General features: G+C 39.9%; 1 protein-coding gene across 1 annotated transcript in view; it reads left to right on the plus strand.

The window, feature by feature from the left end:
* The window catches only part of clstn2a (calsyntenin 2a), a 384778-nt gene that overhangs the window by 237427 nt on the left and 128557 nt on the right, over positions 1–18794 (plus strand). The window contains exon 3 of the mRNA XM_022677952.2: positions 18014–18209. Within this exon, the coding sequence (XP_022533673.2) occupies positions 18014–18209 (196 nt within the window). The remainder of the gene's footprint in view (positions 1–18013; positions 18210–18794) is intronic.

Consider the following 18794-nt stretch of genomic DNA (forward strand, 5'->3'; position numbering starts at 1 on the left):
TACTATAGATCTCTTTCTGTTCCTCAGCCTCCCTTGTCTGCAGTTGCTAGTAAAAGAAAATCCTCAGAAATACGAGTTGATCAGAGAGATGTTAGGTGTTGGTGTCAATTAGTGTGTTCATGGCCTCGCCCACCTCGGCTCAGGACCGCCCACAGGCAGCATTGAACCCAGGCTGCAGCAGAGCTGACACTGTTAGCTAAAAAACTTGCAGCTTCTGTTTACACCAGCTAGTTAACATTAGCTATCTTGTATAAGTAGTTACTATAGGTTTAAATCGGATCTCCAGTTGATTCTGCGTTTTACTGAAACCTTAATTATACACTAGGGAAGCACGGTTTGACAAGGCAGCACAACTTGACAGAACACCAGACAAAGTTTAGTAGCGTTAGTTTAGCTGAAAGAAACATTATCCATGGTGCGGGGAGGGGGGATCCGCAATGCTACATCTTTATAACTAAGGCTGTATCTCTGAAAATATTTTGTCCCTTTTAGAGTTTTAGAGCTGTAAAATTGACTGTAGATGGGAGGCAAGTAGGCGTTTTCTGCTGCAGTGCTGTTAGCCAATCAGAGACGATATGTTTGCATGCATGAATATTCATGAGCAAGAGCCAAATCCTGTCTTTCTTCAGAGACCCCTAATTCAGTGATCTGAAGCAGGGCTAAATAGAAACACCTGAGCACTTTTTTCACAAAAACAAAAAAAAAAAAACAGCTCACATGGCATCCATTCATACTAGAGAGACCATAACTAGACATTTTCAAATGAATGAAAAAACGATGGAATGAGACTCTTATAACTCTTGGTTTCAAAAGATAAAATGAATGAGCAGATGGTAATGAGCGTCAATGGTAATGTAAGTATAATTCATGGATATTATGGTGGTTCTGAACCTTAAGTGTTTATTTAAAACCAGCCCTCTGGTCTTTCCCTCTTTCATAAAAAGTGGCATTTAACAGTAGGCTGACATTTCTTCTTAAAGGTGCAATTTGTGCTCTATTTCTTATATCGCTCCACGACTGTTATTGATCTTTCTACCTACAGTTCTAAAAAGAAAGAAAGCCTGATTCATGAAGAATGTATCTGCTAACAGTGACGTTTTAAATGTCTATAGTCGGGTTCACAAGTGTTTTTTTTTTTTTATCATTTTGTCCTTGTATACTCAGATATTCGTCAAGCCTTAGTACTGAAGCTCCTTTCAGATGCTGTTTGTGGGTCTTTCTGCTTTGGTTTTGTCTTTAATAAGTAAAAAGCCAACTAACTGGATTGAGCATTAAATCATTGACTATCCAGTTTCATAAAAAAAACATCCAAATATCAGTTTGGCAGCATTCGACTGACTCTGAGCACAAAATTAAACTCAATATACTTCAGAATTCAATTCACTACTTTTAATCAGTTGGTCATTAATAAACACCAATGAAAAAAAGTAGCAAAAAACAACATGTCTTTAGACTAGAGTGCAAGTCAAGTCACACATCTTTAGGCAAGAGTCCAAGTCAAGTGACAAATCTTTGGGCTAGAGTCCAATTAAGTCAATAACATTTAGTATAGAGTCCCAGTCAAATCACAGATTTGTCACACATCTCTAGGCTAGAGTTAAAGTCATGTCAGAAGTCTTTAAGCTAGAGTCTAAGTCATATCAGAAGTCTTTAGGCTAGAATCCAAGTCAAGTGACAGGTTTTTAGGCTAGAGTCCAAGTCAAGTCACAGGGATTTAGGCTAGAGTCCAAGTCAAGTTACAGGTCTTTAGTCTAGAGTCTAAGTCAATTCACAACAATTATATCTAGTGTTCAAGCCATGTCTAGGGTCCTCAGACTTGAGTCCAAGTCCAGTCATATATATTTAGGCAGATTACAATTCAAGTCTTTAGGCCAAAGTCCAAGCCAAGCTACAAGTCTTTAGGCTAGAGTCTATGTTGGAGTCTAAGTCAGGTCATGAGTCTTTAGACTAGAGCCCAAGCCAAGCTACAAGTCTTTATGCTAGAGTCTATGTTGGAGTCTAATCAGGTCTTGAGTCTTTAGACTAGTGTCCAAGTCAAGCTACATGTTTTTAGACGAGGGTCTAAGTCAGGTCATGAGTCTTTAGGCTAGAGTTCAAGTCAAGCTACATGTTTTTAGGTTAGAATCCAAGTCAATTTACAAGTTTTTAGGCTATAGCCCATGTCAAATCACACATTTTTAGTTTTTTTTTAGGTTAGTATTTTGGTTCGAGTCTGTCATAACATGAGTCTTTAGACTAGAACCCAAGTCAAGCTACAAGTCTTTAGACTAGAGTCTAATTCAGATCATGAGTCTTTAGGCTAGAGTCCAAGTCAAGCTACAAGTCTTTATTTTGGAGTCTAAGTCAGGTCATGAGTCTTTAGGCTAGAGTACTAGTCAAGATACATGTTTTTAGGTTAGAATCCAAGTCAATTTACAAGTCTTTAGGCTAGAGCCCATGTCAAATCACACATTTTTAGACTAGAGTCTAAGTCCAGTCATTTTTAGGTTTTTAAGTTAGAATTCATGTAAAGTCTCAAGTCAATATATGCCTTCCATAACACTGCCTTCACCATGTTTGACAGATGATGTGCTACACTTCATATACGGTGGCCTTTATTACCTTCACAATGCTCTTCTCCTCTGATCATTTTTAAAAAAAAGTTCATCTTGGTTTCTTCTGTCCAAGTATTCAAGTTCAGCAACTGATCAGGCTTTTTAGATGTTTTCTGTTGAAGTCAAACTGTTCTTTCTGTTTTTCTTGAGTGTTGCCTGTGATTGGCATGTTCAGGTAAATTGTCTATATTTATAATCATGATAAGATTTCTTGATTGTGAGCTTAGATAATGATGCGCCTACCTTCTCAGCAGTGTTCTTGACTTGTGAGCGAAACTTTCTTCTATAAAAGAATAATGTAATTATCTTCTTCATCCACTGTAATCATGTTCTTCCAGACTTATGTGTATGTTTAGTATATTTCATTATTTTTTGCTTTCGATTTTTTTTTTCTCAGCCTAGTGATCCTTCCTTCACTTACATTAACACCTCTTTGGGCATCATATTAAGAGTGTTCTGGAGCAGCGACCAAATGCAAATTCAGCACCTGGGATCTAGTCCAGACCTTTGATCTGCTTAATTTGTCATGAAATAACGAGGGAACAGACCACACCTGGCCATGAAGCCGCTTATCAGTCAATTATTCAAATTTGTTTAAAGCCTTAGAAAATGAAATGATTATGTAAAAAAAAAAAAAAATTGGCGACAATTCCTGAACAGTTAAAGCAGTATTTTTCTTCAATCCCGTACTTATAGACCCGGCTGTATCTGAAGCCCTTGGGACCCTGTGTTCTTATGTTGATGCGAGTCATGGTTTAACAGGATGTGGTTTTGCAAAATAATCCAATTTTTTGTGACAGCAACACGAATATACCAGAGAAAATCCACTAGCACAGTTAAGAGGACTGTGCTTTCATTTACAGCACTGTCACTGCAGATATTTTACACAGCTCAGCACAGAGTTTGGTAGAAGATGTAAGTCTAAAAAAGGTTTCTTTGGAATTCTGGAATATTATCAGTTCTTTTGGGCAAGTCTGATCACTTGTGGACCCCCAGGCAGTTATATCCAATAATATAAAAACACAGTACTGCATGCCTTGCGCGGCTTAACATAACTCATGGGTGTGTTGTGTGCGTGACAGGAAATAAACAAATCGGCGTGTCACTTGCAATTCACTTTAAGAGCTAGGTGTGCTCTGACTTTGGCAGATTGGTATCTTAATGGTGCAACACTTCTGCATTTCTCAGCAGAGGAAACTGACTTGCTCGTTCATGCTGTTTATTCACGAAGTAAAAATTGTGTTTGTGCACTGCAGCACATCCTTGTGTATGTGTGACAAGAGGGTGTGCACATGCACTGGGTGTTCACATTGCACCTGCGTTGCCAAGATAGCAATGATCTTCTGACTGTGTGTAACTGTTGTCAGGGTTTTAATCAATCAGTGATGCACCTGTGTTTGCACTGCCAAGAGGGCAATATGCCAGAAGTTTACCTGAACACACCTCATTCTAAAACCACCACAACCATCAGCGTAGATATAGTCGTAAGCTCCATCACTATTTTAATGGCAAAGGTGCAAGATGTGAAAATAGACTGTTGGTGGGGTGTAAAATAATCTGACCTTAAATGTGTCTGGTTTAGGGTCAGATTATGTGTTTAAACATGCTCTAGGTCTAATAAAGCCACACTATTGAACATAAATGAAATTGTTCTGAACATGGGGTAAAACTAAAGACTTATTTTAGCAATCTATAGTGCATTTATAATTTATGCATCGTGCAGATTGAGTCAGTGTGTCTTTGGTATCATAAAGGCTCAAAAAATATGCCTTGCATGGCTCAAAATGTGCAAAGGACATGTACTAATTACTCCTGCATGGCTTAATAGGATTGGGCGGCTGACTGTTGACTGTTGTCAGGGTTTTATACAGTCAGTGGTGCACCTGTATTTCCCGCCACCAAGATAGCAAAAACTTTACCTGAACACACTTCACTTCTAGGCCACCATGCCCATCAGTGTAGATTTATTCCTAAACCCCGATGCTATTATAACAGCGAGTGTTTCTACTGTATGTCATGGTTCAGAGGTTTTTCCAATCCTGTCATTGAACCACTGCTAAAGCTGTTTTACCTCATTGTACAGGTATTTTCTGGATGGGTGATGTCTCTAGAGTATGGCTTGGAGCCCTCCTATGCCAGCCTCTAGATTAACATTGTGAAATTTCTGGCTCTCAGGCCTCCTGAATGCTGCAGTTTGCCTTGCTTACTCAGGGCAATTTGCTCACTTGCATTTGATGTAACAGAACTGGTAGTTAGCATTCTCCTCCAAGTGTGTTGAACTCCATGCACTGGTCTCCCACCACTGGTAGAACTGCGTGATCTAGCTATTGAAGAAAATGTATAAAATACATGAACAAAACCCACAATTTTGTGTTATATTTAAAGGTTTTTCATTTAAAGAAACACCTGCCCCAGCATGAAGCATGAGAACTGCCTGCTGTTGAGGCAACCCCTCGGTATTCAGCAACCCAGCGACCCTCCACCATTGTGGGAAACCTTAAGCCCGGGTTTACAGGCTGGGTCATGGCAGGAGTGGAGGGATGAAGGCGTGTGAACGAGTGGGCTATGAGCTAAGCTGGATGGATGCGACATCTGGGCAGCAGTGCTGGTGGCTAAATAATTAATGGTGAGAGAACATAGGGCATCTGAAGTGGGAGCCAGAAGGCAAACAGAGTCGCCAAGCCCAGGGAGGCTTTTCAGTTCTATTCATAGATTCCGTTTTCTTCTCTTTTGCCCTCTCCTATAGTAGCTCTCTCTCTTTCTCCTAGTTGTAAATCTGTGAGATAAGCTCTGTGGGCCTGAGCTTTCCTCTGTACCTCGCTGCTACCTTGCCCTCTGTTCCCGCCCACATATCTACTGCCTTCTTCTCAGAGAGCATTCGACTGGTGGATCAATGGTCATATCAAGCACATGACTGGGGCTTAATCTACACTTTAGTGTGGCTGAAAATGAAAGGTGAATGGATGTCCTTTTTTAAAGGCCACGAGCAGAGTCAACCAGAGGTGATAAAATATATACATAGGATAAAATATATGGGAAATCAATCTGGATTAATGATGATTAATGGTATAGCAAATACCCACCCAATCACCAGGACTAGGACTATTTTGATCTATATAGTTGAGTTATTTTATTATCCACTCCTTGGTCAGAATCCAAGTCAAGTTACTAGTCTTTAGACTAGAGTTCAAATCAAGTTTTGAGTCTTGAGCGTAGAGTCTAGGTCAGTTCATGAGCCCATGTCAAATCATAGATTTTTAGACTGGAGTCTAAGTCAAGTCACGAGTCTTTAGTTTAGAGTCCAAGACATTTCAGAAATCTTTAGGCTTGAGTCCAGGTCAAGTTGCATGTCCTTAGGCTAGAGTCTAAGCGTAGATCTATTCGTAAACTCATCATTATTGTAACGGTACAGATAGACTGTTGCGCACGTGTATCTCCTGCCACCAAGATAGCAATACGCCAGAACTTTACCTGAACATAGCTCACTTCCAGGTCAAGTTGCATGTCTTTAGGCTAGAGTCTAAGTCAAGTCACAGGTGTTTAGGCTAGAGTCCAATTAAGTCACCAGCATTTAATCTAGAGTCCAAGTCAATTCAAGAGTCTTTAGACTTGAGTTCAAGTCAAGTCATAAATCTTTAGGCTAGAGTCCAAAGCAAGTCACAAGTCTAGATAAGGTGATTAGTCTTTAGGCTAGGGTCAATGTCAGATCACATATTTTTTAGACTGAAGTCTAAGTCAAGTCAGTTTTAAGTTTTTTAAATTAGAGTTCACGTGAAGTCTCAGGTGAGTTTAACCTTCACCATGTTTGACAGATTATGTCATATACTTTGTATCTGGTGGCCTTAATGTCCTTCACAGTTCTCTTCTCTTTTGATCATTCTGAAACAAGTTATTCTTGGTTTCATCCCGTTCTCACACTGATCAGGCTTTTTAGATGTTTAGTATCAAAGTCTAAACTGTTTTTTTTTTTCTGTTTTGGGTTCGGTCTTTATAGTTGCCAACAATTTATATAGTCAGGTAAATTGTTTTGATTGGTGCAGAGCCAATTTTAAATCAATGGATCCAAGGTAGAAATACCCCCTTTTGCAGTCATTTGCATGCTACTACGCAGATAATTTTACGTAGACTCGCACTAGGGGGCAATTTAGCATCACTTATTCACTAATTTCTTTTGCCTCTAGGTACCCATGCAGACAAACCCAAAGAACTGGCCCATTTTTATCAGACTTGGGACATCCAAGGATGATGTTTCTTTGGTTTTCCTTACAAAAAAAATAATTCAAAAGACATCTTCCTTGACACTGACGGGATTTGTTATAAACTTGTCATTATGCTACAATTACATTATTAAGTCTCTTTTATCAAAGTTTTTTTCAGTATTTGAACTATTTAGAACTATAGGAACTGTATGCCTTGATTCTGTTTCTAGCTATAGTTGGCTTTTCTAGACCATACAACTTTCTGCACCAATTCTGCACAATTACACAAGTCATTTTTACCAAAGTTCTTCAGTATTTGAACTATTTGGAACTATAGAAACTGTATGTCTTGATTCTGCTCCTAGCTATAGTTGGCTTTTCTAGACCATACAACTGTCTGCACCAATTCTGCACAATTACACAAGTCTCTTTTACCAAAGTTCTTCAGTATTTGAACTATTTAGAACTATAGGAACTGTATGTCTTGATTTTGCTCCTAGCTATAGTTGGCATTTCTAGACCATGCAACTTTCTGCAATGCTGGAAAGCGAATGTCACCTCCTCTGAAGCTGGCTAGTTTCGTTTTCACAAAATTCCAAGTGTCACCCATTCAAAAGCTCAGCAAGCTTCTTTATCTTGGACTAAAGTTTCAGTAACAAAGGGCCACCATCCCAACCCTAAATCTGAGCTCGCAGTCTGCGGGCTGAATTGCCAATCCTAGTCCTTTTACAAGAGCAATTAAGATAATTGCATCGCTTTCCCCTTAAGCCTTGGGAAAATGAATAAGAATTGTCCTGGCTATTCAATTTTTTCCAGACTCTGCGTTGGTCCAGCTTGTTGTAGCTGTTGTGGGAAGGGTAAATGATACCCTCAGCGGGACACCCAGCGAGCTGTTTATTAGCCGAGGGGTCAAACAGTCGACTGCCACTATCTCCCAAATGCAATTAGGTGTTCCCCTATCTTAATGAAAGACCCCTATGGGTTTGTATTGAATTCTCCGGCGTTGGACAATAAAGGTTGCCCTTGGGCTTTCACACTAAGCTGTAAACCTCAATCCAGCTGCCCACAACAATACATACAGCCTCGACAAAAAAATAAAATACTGTAGTATTATGTAGTACAATGGCTTGGTAGAACAAAAGAGGGAGTGAAAGGTGAAGGTGGGAGGGGCTTGGCCACTAAATAAGCGAGACAGAGGACAAGGGTGATTGAAAAAGGCAAAAAATCAATATTTCTTCATAGTCCTTTTGCCTCATCTTCCCTATGAAAGTCAAAAGCAAGCATCCTTCCAGCAGGACATATTCTGTTCTAGGCACTGAGCTTGCAGAAGACTGCTGAACACTAAGCATGTTGGACAGTACAGTGGAATAAACCTAGGGAGGACTACAATTTTTTCTCCATTTCCCGAGGACACATGGTTTAACAGGAGCTGAAATCAATTGATCTGAGGGGTTTGCTCAATTAGAAGATCATCTTTTGATTTGTCAATTTAGCCATGTCCTCACCACTGCTACTGCTGGTGCTGTTAGCCTCAGGCTAAAAGAAGTGTATTAGCCAGTGTGTGTGTCCACAACTGCATGTTTCATAAGCCTCTTATAGGCTGAACTTCACCTTTCGGCAAGTTTCAGAGCTAAAGAGGTCAGTTTCTGTATGTTCTGCTAGTTGTAGGACCTTCAAGTTATTACTGGCAGATTACAGCAAATAAAAACTCATGATTAACTAGATCAGTACACAATGTTAATCATAATTATTCAGATTTCTCTTTGCTCAAATTTGACCTTAAAGAAAGATTTTTTTTTGTTTTTTTAAAAAGGATAAAAACAAAACCAATGACAGTGGAGACTGTGTCTAAAAAAACTGAAGCCACCACAGGTCTAGTGCCTCTGCTGGCTGGTTGCAGTATGATGTGTAGCCCCACCCATCCTCATTTGTTTCAATGGCCAAGCAACCCTTTTTCCATCTCATATGTTCCTCCTCTAGACTATCTTCTAATCATCAAGTTTCTCCAACAGTCGTTTTTTAAATGCTAATATAATATAATAATTTTGTATTTTTCCCATAAATTGTTTTTTTTAAACTTTAGATTTCATAAAATCTTGTGTATATCTCTCTTTAAGCCTCTAAAACGCAAAAAAAATTAGTTTTTCCTAAACCATTCTGTTGTGGGCTTGCTCAGGTATTTCGGGTCATTGTCCTGTTGCATGGCCCAACTTCTACAGAGTTTTAGCTGACATACAGACACTCTCACATTATCTTGTAGAATCTTTTGATACACTTGGATATATTTTCTTTTTCTCCTCTGTGATTGTAAGCTGATGACATTGTTCTCCAAACCACTGGATCACTGATTGGTGGAAACTTCACACTAGACCTCAAGCAGTTTGGACTGTGTGTCTCTCCACTCTTCCTCCAGACTCTGATCTCTTGATTTCCAAATAAAATGCAAAATTTACTGATGGTCAATGATGGTTTGGCGTTATATAAAGCTCAAAGTCAGCACAGTGTGTTCCCGGAAAATCTTACAGCACTTCATGCTTTATGGAGATGCAGATTTTATTTTCCAGCAGGACTTGGCACACTGCCTACACTGCCAAAGGTACCTATTGGTCTTAAATAAAGTACCTTTTTAATGATAGTTGAAAACTGCAACTCTGTCACAATATATTTAGTATGATATGATATTGCACACCTACTTTAGATGAATTATGGAAACATATGGGCACGCCAAAAAGTCCAATGGAACCAATGGAAAACCAGTCAACAGTTTTGACATTCATTTTCTGTGTGCCTCCATGCTTGGTGGAACTACAGTATGTTCCACAGCTGCAGTGGTGGCCTGACTAAGAGAGGATAAGAGCAGGAAATGAAAGATGAGGAGGGCAGGATGGAGGACGGAGGGATGGAGTGGCCCTCATCAGCTCTTCTGCCTCCCCCTGCGTGGCAGCCACTGCCGAGTGGCATGTGTGTGTCTATGAGCCCGAGCAGCAGGTCATTAGTGGAGTGGTGGAGTAATCCAGTCAGCAATTAATAAAAAAAGAGAAAGCGAGAGAGAGAGAGAGAAAGAATGAGTGGGCAGCTCGGCTCATCAGAGAAGAGTTGTGAGAGAAATCAAGGCTGAGTCTTATGATCTGAAGCCAGGAGCCGTGTTTTAATCAGCACCCCCTTCCACATCCCACTCTGCCTAAATTAGAAGTCAGAGTATGAACAAAAGTAAGAGAAGTATTTGCCTCCTTCTATTTTTTTTCATATTTGACACACTAAATCATTTTGCATCAGCCTACAAGATGTAATACAGGTCAAGGAGAACTTGAAAAAAACTTAAAACATATTAAGTAAAGTCATTATTAAATATGTAGCTGCCTGAATAAATAATTCAATAAGTAGTAAGAGAACGGTATTCCGTACACATTTTCGGTATTTTCCGCGTTTGAGTGGATATTACGGAAATACCCGAGTTCAAATAGGCTGCAGTGATTGGCTAAACTATGGAATATCTGCCTAGCAACCAAAATAAATTTTGATTGGTTACTTTTGGACCAATAGTTTTAAAGAAAACCCCAAAACACTGACCTCAGTCCTGTCACCAGTGTGCATCAGTATTCCGTACACCTGCCAACAAACAGGCAACGGTGTTCCGTACACCTCAGATTTCCACTCGTGGTGGCTGTATTTTACAAAAGTTCACCACCTATAACATATGAGCTTAGACTGACGTAGAAGCTTAGTAAAGTGTTTGTCAAATGGATTTGATAAGTTGTCTATGAATTGAAAAAAAAAATGTGCTGAAGCTGCAGCACAAAATCTCAGCTGTCTGTGAGTGGTGATGTGGAGCTGGAGTAAACTCGTTTTTAAAGTAAGTTATAAACTATGATTATTAATTCCTCAATCAAATATTACAACGGATGCTGTTAGTTGGATGCTTAACGTTGCATTTTGGGTGAAATGTGATGTTAAAAGTGGGTAAAACCTTACGTGAACTAGTCGATAAAGTTTTCCCCACCCCCTAGCCTCAACGTTGTTAACCCTTCCCCACCCACCCGTTTTCGGCGACGCGGACGGTTCCTCCCTACCTACCGGAATTTCAAGAGAAAACACAACGTGGATGGTCACTGACCTGTTTTAATGGAAAGAGGAAGGATTGTCAATGACCCCAGACTATATTTCAAACATAACGATAGTTTATTATTAAGTATTTTATTGTTTAAATGCTCAACTGTACGGAATACTGAAGTGTACGTAATACCGTTCTCTTACGTTAATTACGTTTAATAAATGCACACTGAAGGTGCTGTTAAAAGGTTATTCGCGGAGTTTCATAGAATAACCATTTTTGCTTCTTCAAAGAACCATTTTTGTAAAAGAAACTTGAGTAAATTTTATGAATTAGTAGTATATTTTTACAATAATTTGACTTTCTTTAATCCCTTACAGTTTTCACATAAAGTGATGGCTTTACAATAATAGCTCTTCTATGGCAGGGATGGGCAATTGTAGTCATGTTTCAGTTTTATGCTTTTCCTAGACTTGTCCCTACGAGATAAAGCACTCAACTCAACCCCACATTCCACTCATGGGCTCCATAATGCACCTTAAATGTTTGATACTTCAGACTTAAACCTAAACTCAAAACACAGGTCTTTGAGACTCAACTGGAACTTGCATTACCAACAGTTGAGACTTGATTCAAATATGAACCATTAAAAACTAAAAACATGGCTTGGACTTGCAACTTTAGACTTGACTTAGGCATGCACCCCAGAGACTCATGACTTAACTTGGACTCTCATTCCAGAGACTCGACACTAGACTTGGAATCACACTACAGAAACTCAAGATTCAACTTGGATTCACATTTCTAAAGACTCAAGAATAGACTTGGAATCGTACCACATAAACTTAGGACTCAACTTTGACTTGCACTTTAGAGATTACAGACCAGACTTGGAATAGCACTACAGAAACTCAAGATTCAACTTTAGAAACTCAAGATTAAGACTTTTAATCACACCACAAACTCAAGACTCAACTTGGATTTGCACTTTAGAGACTTGAGGCGAGACTTGGAATTGCCCCACATAAGCTTAAGACTCAACTTTGACTTGCATTTTAGAGATTTGAGACTAGACTTCAAATTGCACCACAGAAACTCAAGATTCAACTTGGACTCACACTTTAGAGACTCAAGACTAAGACTTGGGCCCGCAATTTAGAGACTCGTGACTAGGTTTGGAATTGCATCACAGAAATGTAAGACTCAACTTGGGCTCACACGTTGAACTCAATATTTAACTTGGATTCGCACTTAAGAGATATGAGACTAGACTTGGAATCACACCACAGAAACTCTATGACTTGAGACTTGCATTGAAGGAATTGACACAAAGTTGCCACTTAGAGATTCTATACTTAGTTTGGTTTTGCACCATAAAAAACGCAACACCAGACTTGGAATTACACCACAGAAACTTAAGACTCCACTTGGACTCACAATTTAGAAATTCAAGACTAGACTTGGAATCGCACAACAGAAACTCTGTGCACAGCAAAGACTCGAGACTTGTGTCGAGGAAATCGACACAAATTTGCACCTTAGAGATTCTATACTTAGTTTGGTTTTGTGTCATAAAGACTCGGCACTTGACTTGGACTTGGCTCAACTCAGTATAACACCCAGAGGTTGGACACTCGACTCAAGATGTTTTTTTCTATGGCTTTTTGATTTTCTTTGAAGTTCTACACAATCTATAACACGATTTACAGTACATTTCTGAGGGTGGACTGTAGTTCCAGTACTGCTGCATTTTTCGTGACTTCGAGACGAGTCCCGAGGCTGAGGTGATGTAATATAACTCCTGCTCCTCCGTGGCCTGAATTTGTTATCTGTGTTTGCCATGTATTTTGCCCTGTTTTTTTTTTTTTTTCATCTCACAAAAGCTGGAGGCAACATAAAGCTGCTGTGAGCTGAAATCAATAGTAGAGTAGAAAAAAAGTTATCATCTCGGGCGGTGTGAGCCCTGGCCTCAGATTGCCCTTCTTCTAAATGTGAATTTAAGAGATCATTTTCGGCTGGGAGATGGAAGTCGATGCAGGTTTGGGTTTGATTTTTTTTTTTTTGGTCGTTGTTGTTGTTGTTTACTTTTACTCCTGTGCCTGTCAGGCATTCCGTTACAAATGAATTTCGCTGGTAAAGTCCTAAGCCGCACACATATTACATGGATGATTTCGTTTGTTACATCCACATTAAGTTACCCCCCGACTCTCTCGCTCCCCCGCTCCCTCGGCTAATGCCGGAGCTCTTTTCAGCGCTGTCACATCTGTCGGCCCAAATTTAATACTTCCCCTTCACTTTAAACTGGAAAACTCCAAAGAGTTCCCAGCTCTGCAGAGCTGCTGGGTAGATTAAGAAGCACATGCTCACGCTGCTCGCGGTTAGAAATGGCGAGCCAGCCAGGAGGTGTCCTGAGAGTGCTCTTCTGCAAACTTGATGGAAATCACAACCAATCACTTCCACTAAGCACTCCTGCATACATTCCCGTGTTCACCATGCCCTCCTATGCAACATGCCTTGACCTCTTTTACCCATCCTCTGGACTTCATCTGGGGAATGCATTTGCAGCAACAGATGGAGTGGAAAATGGCTTTTACCTCCAACTCCAAAATGCTAGGTGGAAAAAAATGTTCAGCCCACCATTTGATTCAATTTTTATACAGTCTGGTCCAAAAGTATGTGAACAATAATGCAGGTTTTATAAATCTGCCTGTCTGGATTACAATAATGTATTTTAAATAAGCAATCAAGAAGCGATTAAAATGATGAAAGGGAGGTCACTAGGCTGAAAGAGCAAAAAAAAAAAAAAACTATTAGAGTGACAAAAGAAAGCCATTTTAAGAAGAAAGAAGAAATAATGCATTGGTAAGCTTAGCAACTTACAAAAAAAAAAAAAACCCTCAAGAAAAAAAAAACACTCTTTTAAGAAGGTGTAGGCATTTCGGGTTGGGTTATATAGTATTAAACACAATAATATCCTTAATATATAATCATATAATCCAATAATAATATATATTTTTAAACAATAAAACAAAAATACATATCATGATAATATATTGGTATTCTGTCTTGAGACTTTACTGTGAAAATTGAATAGCATTATTGTTAATACTATTACATTTTTTACGTTCCATTTAAAAAAAAAATAGTTAAAAAATAGGCTAAATTTTACAGGTAAATTATTTGTCAGGGGTTTTGTCATGTTGCCAAACATACCCTAAAACATTGTGGTATTATTTAGGACCATACCTCTCCACCACCACCCCATAGTAGTTGTATCTTTGTCAAAACGTGCAATCAATCAATGTCTTCTTTAAATATAGATATTGAAAGTTTAGTTTCAGATATAAAACATAAAATCAGGCCATATTGGACTTCTAGAACATTTTTTTTTAATTGCCTGGCCAATAATGGAACAACTTTATTTAGACTTCAGCTGAAACCAAGATGAACTTATATCTACCAGTGTACATATATATATATATATCACTTTGTACATCTTTCAAACATGATGGTGGAAGTGTTGTTGCATTAGAAAGTCTAGCTGCTGATAAAAGATCTAGAAAGTAACTTGTGTATATTAATGATGTTCTGCTAAAATTACTATCAGGACCATTTATGAAGTGTATAGAGCTCTACATTTTACTCAGACTGCTGCAATGCTGCAAAACTAATATGACAGGAAGTCACAGAACTAATATTTATTGATATATAATGTGACAGGCAACCACAAACTTTTTTTTTTAATGGAGGAAACTCAGCATGTGGTGATTTTTAAGCCAGAGGAAATTGGGCGGACTTTGTGTTAATGGCTGTAAAGCTTAAACTGTTAATGCAATATTTTTTTGTTGTTAAACCCTCTAAATTCCTTAATAAAAGCTAGTATGATACACGTAATATCAGATTATGATGTCACTTCTGTTGTGTATTTTTTTTCTCACTTATTTTCCCCATCTTACACAATGTTTGAATGTTTAGGAAGCTTTGCAGGAGCTTATCTTCTCGGCACCTCGGCACACTGTTCCCATTGTTCTGGCTGTTTAATTCCGATAAGGCTAATGTAAAATTTGGAAAAAGGACATTTAAACTGCAGCGACGGAGAGGAAGCTCGGACTACGGAGGGTAAACGATTATGTCTGCACTGAGGGAGACCGTTATGTTCTTTTTTTTTGTGTGTGGTGGACCCGAATCAGATGGGCTGGAAAATAAAGGCAGAAGAGCAAAGGAAATAAATAAAGGACGAGAGAATGGAAAGGAGAGACGGAGGAGGGATGGGGGGGTGGGCGGTCGGTTGGAAAGTTTGTCTTATCTGGCCGCGGCAGCAGTACTGAGCATACAGAGCGAGCAGACATGCCACTGTTTGTTTCACAAGCCTGCCGAGGTTTAAGTGATATCAGCTGTCACAGGGATGCAGTCCTGCCCCCACATCATGCTTCCATTTCCCCCTCATCCCCTGCAAAAAAGGTACGCCAGGGCCGAGCAGAAGCAGTGGCAGAAAGAGAGAGACACCCAGGAACTGATATAATAACAAGACAAAGTCCTTTTCTCCCGGTCTCAGAGTTGCCATGGTGTCAGCAGATAGTTTCCATCGCCTGTGTGGGAAGACTGCGCCACAGATGCATAGTCAACGAGATTCAGGGTCACATGTACAGAGCCTTTTGTGTCAGACTTCAGTAGTAAATAGGACGTATTCTGTCCAATACAGCATGCATGCTCCATAAAGAACCGTATCTTTAAACATTGCGTGGAATCTAAAAAACAACAGGGAATGCTCTTTGTCTGTATGTTTGCATTTGAGAGAAACGTAGACAAAACACAGGCCTCAGACCCCAGACTCTAGGGATTTGACTTAGATTTGCACCTTAGACTCTTGAGGTTTGACGCAGACTCTGATCTTAGATACTCAAGATTTGACTCAGACTCAGACCCTAGATACTGATAATTTGACTCACACTCAGACCCTAGATACTGATAATTTGACTCACACTCAGACCCTAGATACTGATAATTTCACTCAGACTCAGACCCTAGATATGCAAGATTTGACCTTGACTCGGACTATAGACTTTCAAGATTTTACCCAGACTTGGGCCCTAGACACTCAAGAGTTGACTCAGAATCGGATCCTAGACATTTAAGATTTGACTCAGACTTGGACCATTGATTCTTAAGTTTGATACAGACTCTGACTGCAGATTCTTAAAATCCTACTTAGATTTGGGCCCTGGACTCCAAATCTAGACATTCAAGATTTGACTCAGACTTGGAGCCCAGACACTCAAGAGTGGACTTAGGATTTGACCCAAGACATTTAAGATTTGACTTAGACTCAGACCCTAGACACTCAGAAGTGGACCCAAGACATTTAAGATTTGAGTCAGACTTTGACCATAGGTCCTTAAAGATTTTTTACAGACTCTGCCCCTAGATTCTTAAAATTGTTCTTAGATTTGAACCCTAGACACTTAAGATTTGGATTAGACTTAAAACCTAGACACTCAAGATTTGGCCCAGATTTGGAGCCCAGACACTCAAGATTTGATTTAGATGTGAACCCCAGAAAGTCAGATTTTATTTAGACTTGAACCCTAGACACTCAATATTTTACGAGGACTCAAGGCGCTACTGAAACTCAACCCATATGACCATAGCTTTGAAACAAAGGTCATCATCATGCTGGAACAGCTGTTAAAAAGGCTTATCTGTGTTCATGAAGGGATGCACATGGTCAACACTAGTACTCAAACAGTCTGTAGCATTTAATTAGTGATTAATTGATTTTCTGAGACATAGAGTTTGTCAAGAAATCGTTCCCTCACTAGTGCACCACCTTAGCCTGGTTTACTCTTCTCACAAGGCAGGTTGAGCTTGGTCACTGTATTGGTTTTAAGCTGTTGGCACCAAATTAGCTTAGAAATCCCTCAGAGATTTATCACACCAGGCTCATCTTTCTTGTCTGTAGTCAACACTTTGTCCAGTATTGGTAGGCCTGTGTCTTATTGGCTGTCCCAAATGGTGCCCAACATGATCATCTACTCGTGTAGCACATCTGCCAACAGTTCCATAAAGTGGTGCTGTAAATTGTTATGGAAGTATTAGTAAAAGCTATATTTTGTAGAACTGTTTTATTTCCTTTTTTTTATAAAGGTATTAACTTCAGGCAGGTATTCATACACACCTTATTGTTGTTGTGTCGAATCAAAATTCATTCATTTCTGAACATTCATTTCTGCACTTTCATTTTCTTCCCTGTTTCCAGAGCTTTTAGGCAGCTTTCTGATTTCACCGCACCTTGTAAAACCTTGATCCGCACAAGCGCGGCGCTGTTGGCGGGTGCAATTTGCATGCTTAACTGAAGCCTGCAATCATTTCCAGATGCATTACAAACCCGCGTTGCGCTGCACAGGCTCTGGGTAGAGGAGATACGTCTTCCGGTCTCCTCTGCTCCTTTCACAGCCGTAAATCTGTGAAGCTTAAGTTCCACACCTGGGCGAGAGACGAGGAAAGGCACGAGTAAACATCGGCGCTTCGTTATTACACGGCTGCGGCGGCAGCGGCAGCAACTTTCACAATTAAAATGTGCGTGCGCCGCCGAGACAAAGCACATTACGCTCTCGCCACTGCCTTTCATAATTGAATTGTTCTTGGCCGGGGAATTGAGGAAGGGGAAGGGAGGCCGGCTAACAATGTGCCCTTCAGCTGGAGATTTGAAACAAAGCGAACGGAAGAAAAAAAAAGAATAAAAAAAAGCCCCTCAGCCGCTGCTTTTCCCAATACTCTGGCTTATTGAGTCTAAGGGAAGTGATGAGAAACAGACAGAGGCTATCAAAATTCAATGCAATAAGCAAACTCAAAATGCCAAGCTTGCATGCTGTGTGTTCCAGCGCAATGTGATTCTACCTTCGCAATGAAGCAATTACAGCGAGCCCGCCGCCGTTCTCCATCACCCAGCACGAGCCGGCTCAGCTCTAAAAGCACACAGTGCCCTGAATATTATAGCACGGTGGCGGGTGGGTGCGACCTGCTGAGTGAAAGTTAGACGCAATGGTGGCTTGTTGAGATGCAAGCGGAAAAGAAAAGAGGTAAAGAAAGGGCCATTTGTGTGCATCTCTGTCTCAGAGTGCCTGTGTGTTTCTGACTCTCATTGTTCCTCTCGGTTCTTGTCTTCACAGGGGAAATCTGTGCGTTTAAGATCCACGGGCAGGAGGCCCCGTTCGAAGCAGAGGTGCTGAACAGGACGTCGGGGGAAGGCGTGCTGAGGGCCCGGGGCCCCATCGACTGCGAGCAGCAGAAGGAATACACCTTCATCATCCAAGCCTACGACTGTGGGTCCGGGCCCACTGGAGCCGGCTGGAAAAAGAGCCACAAGTACGTAAATATGTATAATATCGTTTATTAATTATTATTTTTTCTACATTAATAGTAAATAGATAATGAAGTCATCCAGACTATGAAGGGACACATGAGAAAAAATCTTCTAACTTAAATGTGTTAAACCAGGGGTGTCCAAACTTTTTTTGTTGGGGGCAAGAAGGAGAAATATATTTGGAGTCACGGGCCACAGACTCTGTAATAAAACAAATAATGAAATATACCACTTTAAATAATACCTTTCCTGATTACTTTCATTTACACACTATTTTACTTGACTTACTTTCTTTATCTTTGACAGTGTTGTGTAAACTAAGATTTTTCAAATTGATGTTTCATTTCATGATGTCTCTTAATATTAAACTCCTTAATTACGGCAACTTTCAGACTCTTTGCCCCGTTTTTCTGCGCTAGAATTGCGCACCCTCTCCGCTTTTAGACTCTTTGCCCCGTTTTTCTGCGCTAGAAATGCGCACTCTCTCCGCTTTTAGACTCTTTGGCTCGTTTCTGACACCTAGCGTTCAAACTTTGAATCTCACATTATTAAAACCTGCTTAACAGCGGGCCAACTTTCATTCTATT

This window comes from Astyanax mexicanus, chromosome 8 (genome assembly GCF_023375975.1).
Source record: "Astyanax mexicanus isolate ESR-SI-001 chromosome 8, AstMex3_surface, whole genome shotgun sequence".
In the NCBI taxonomy this organism is placed as follows: Eukaryota; Metazoa; Chordata; class Actinopteri; order Characiformes; family Acestrorhamphidae; genus Astyanax; species Astyanax mexicanus.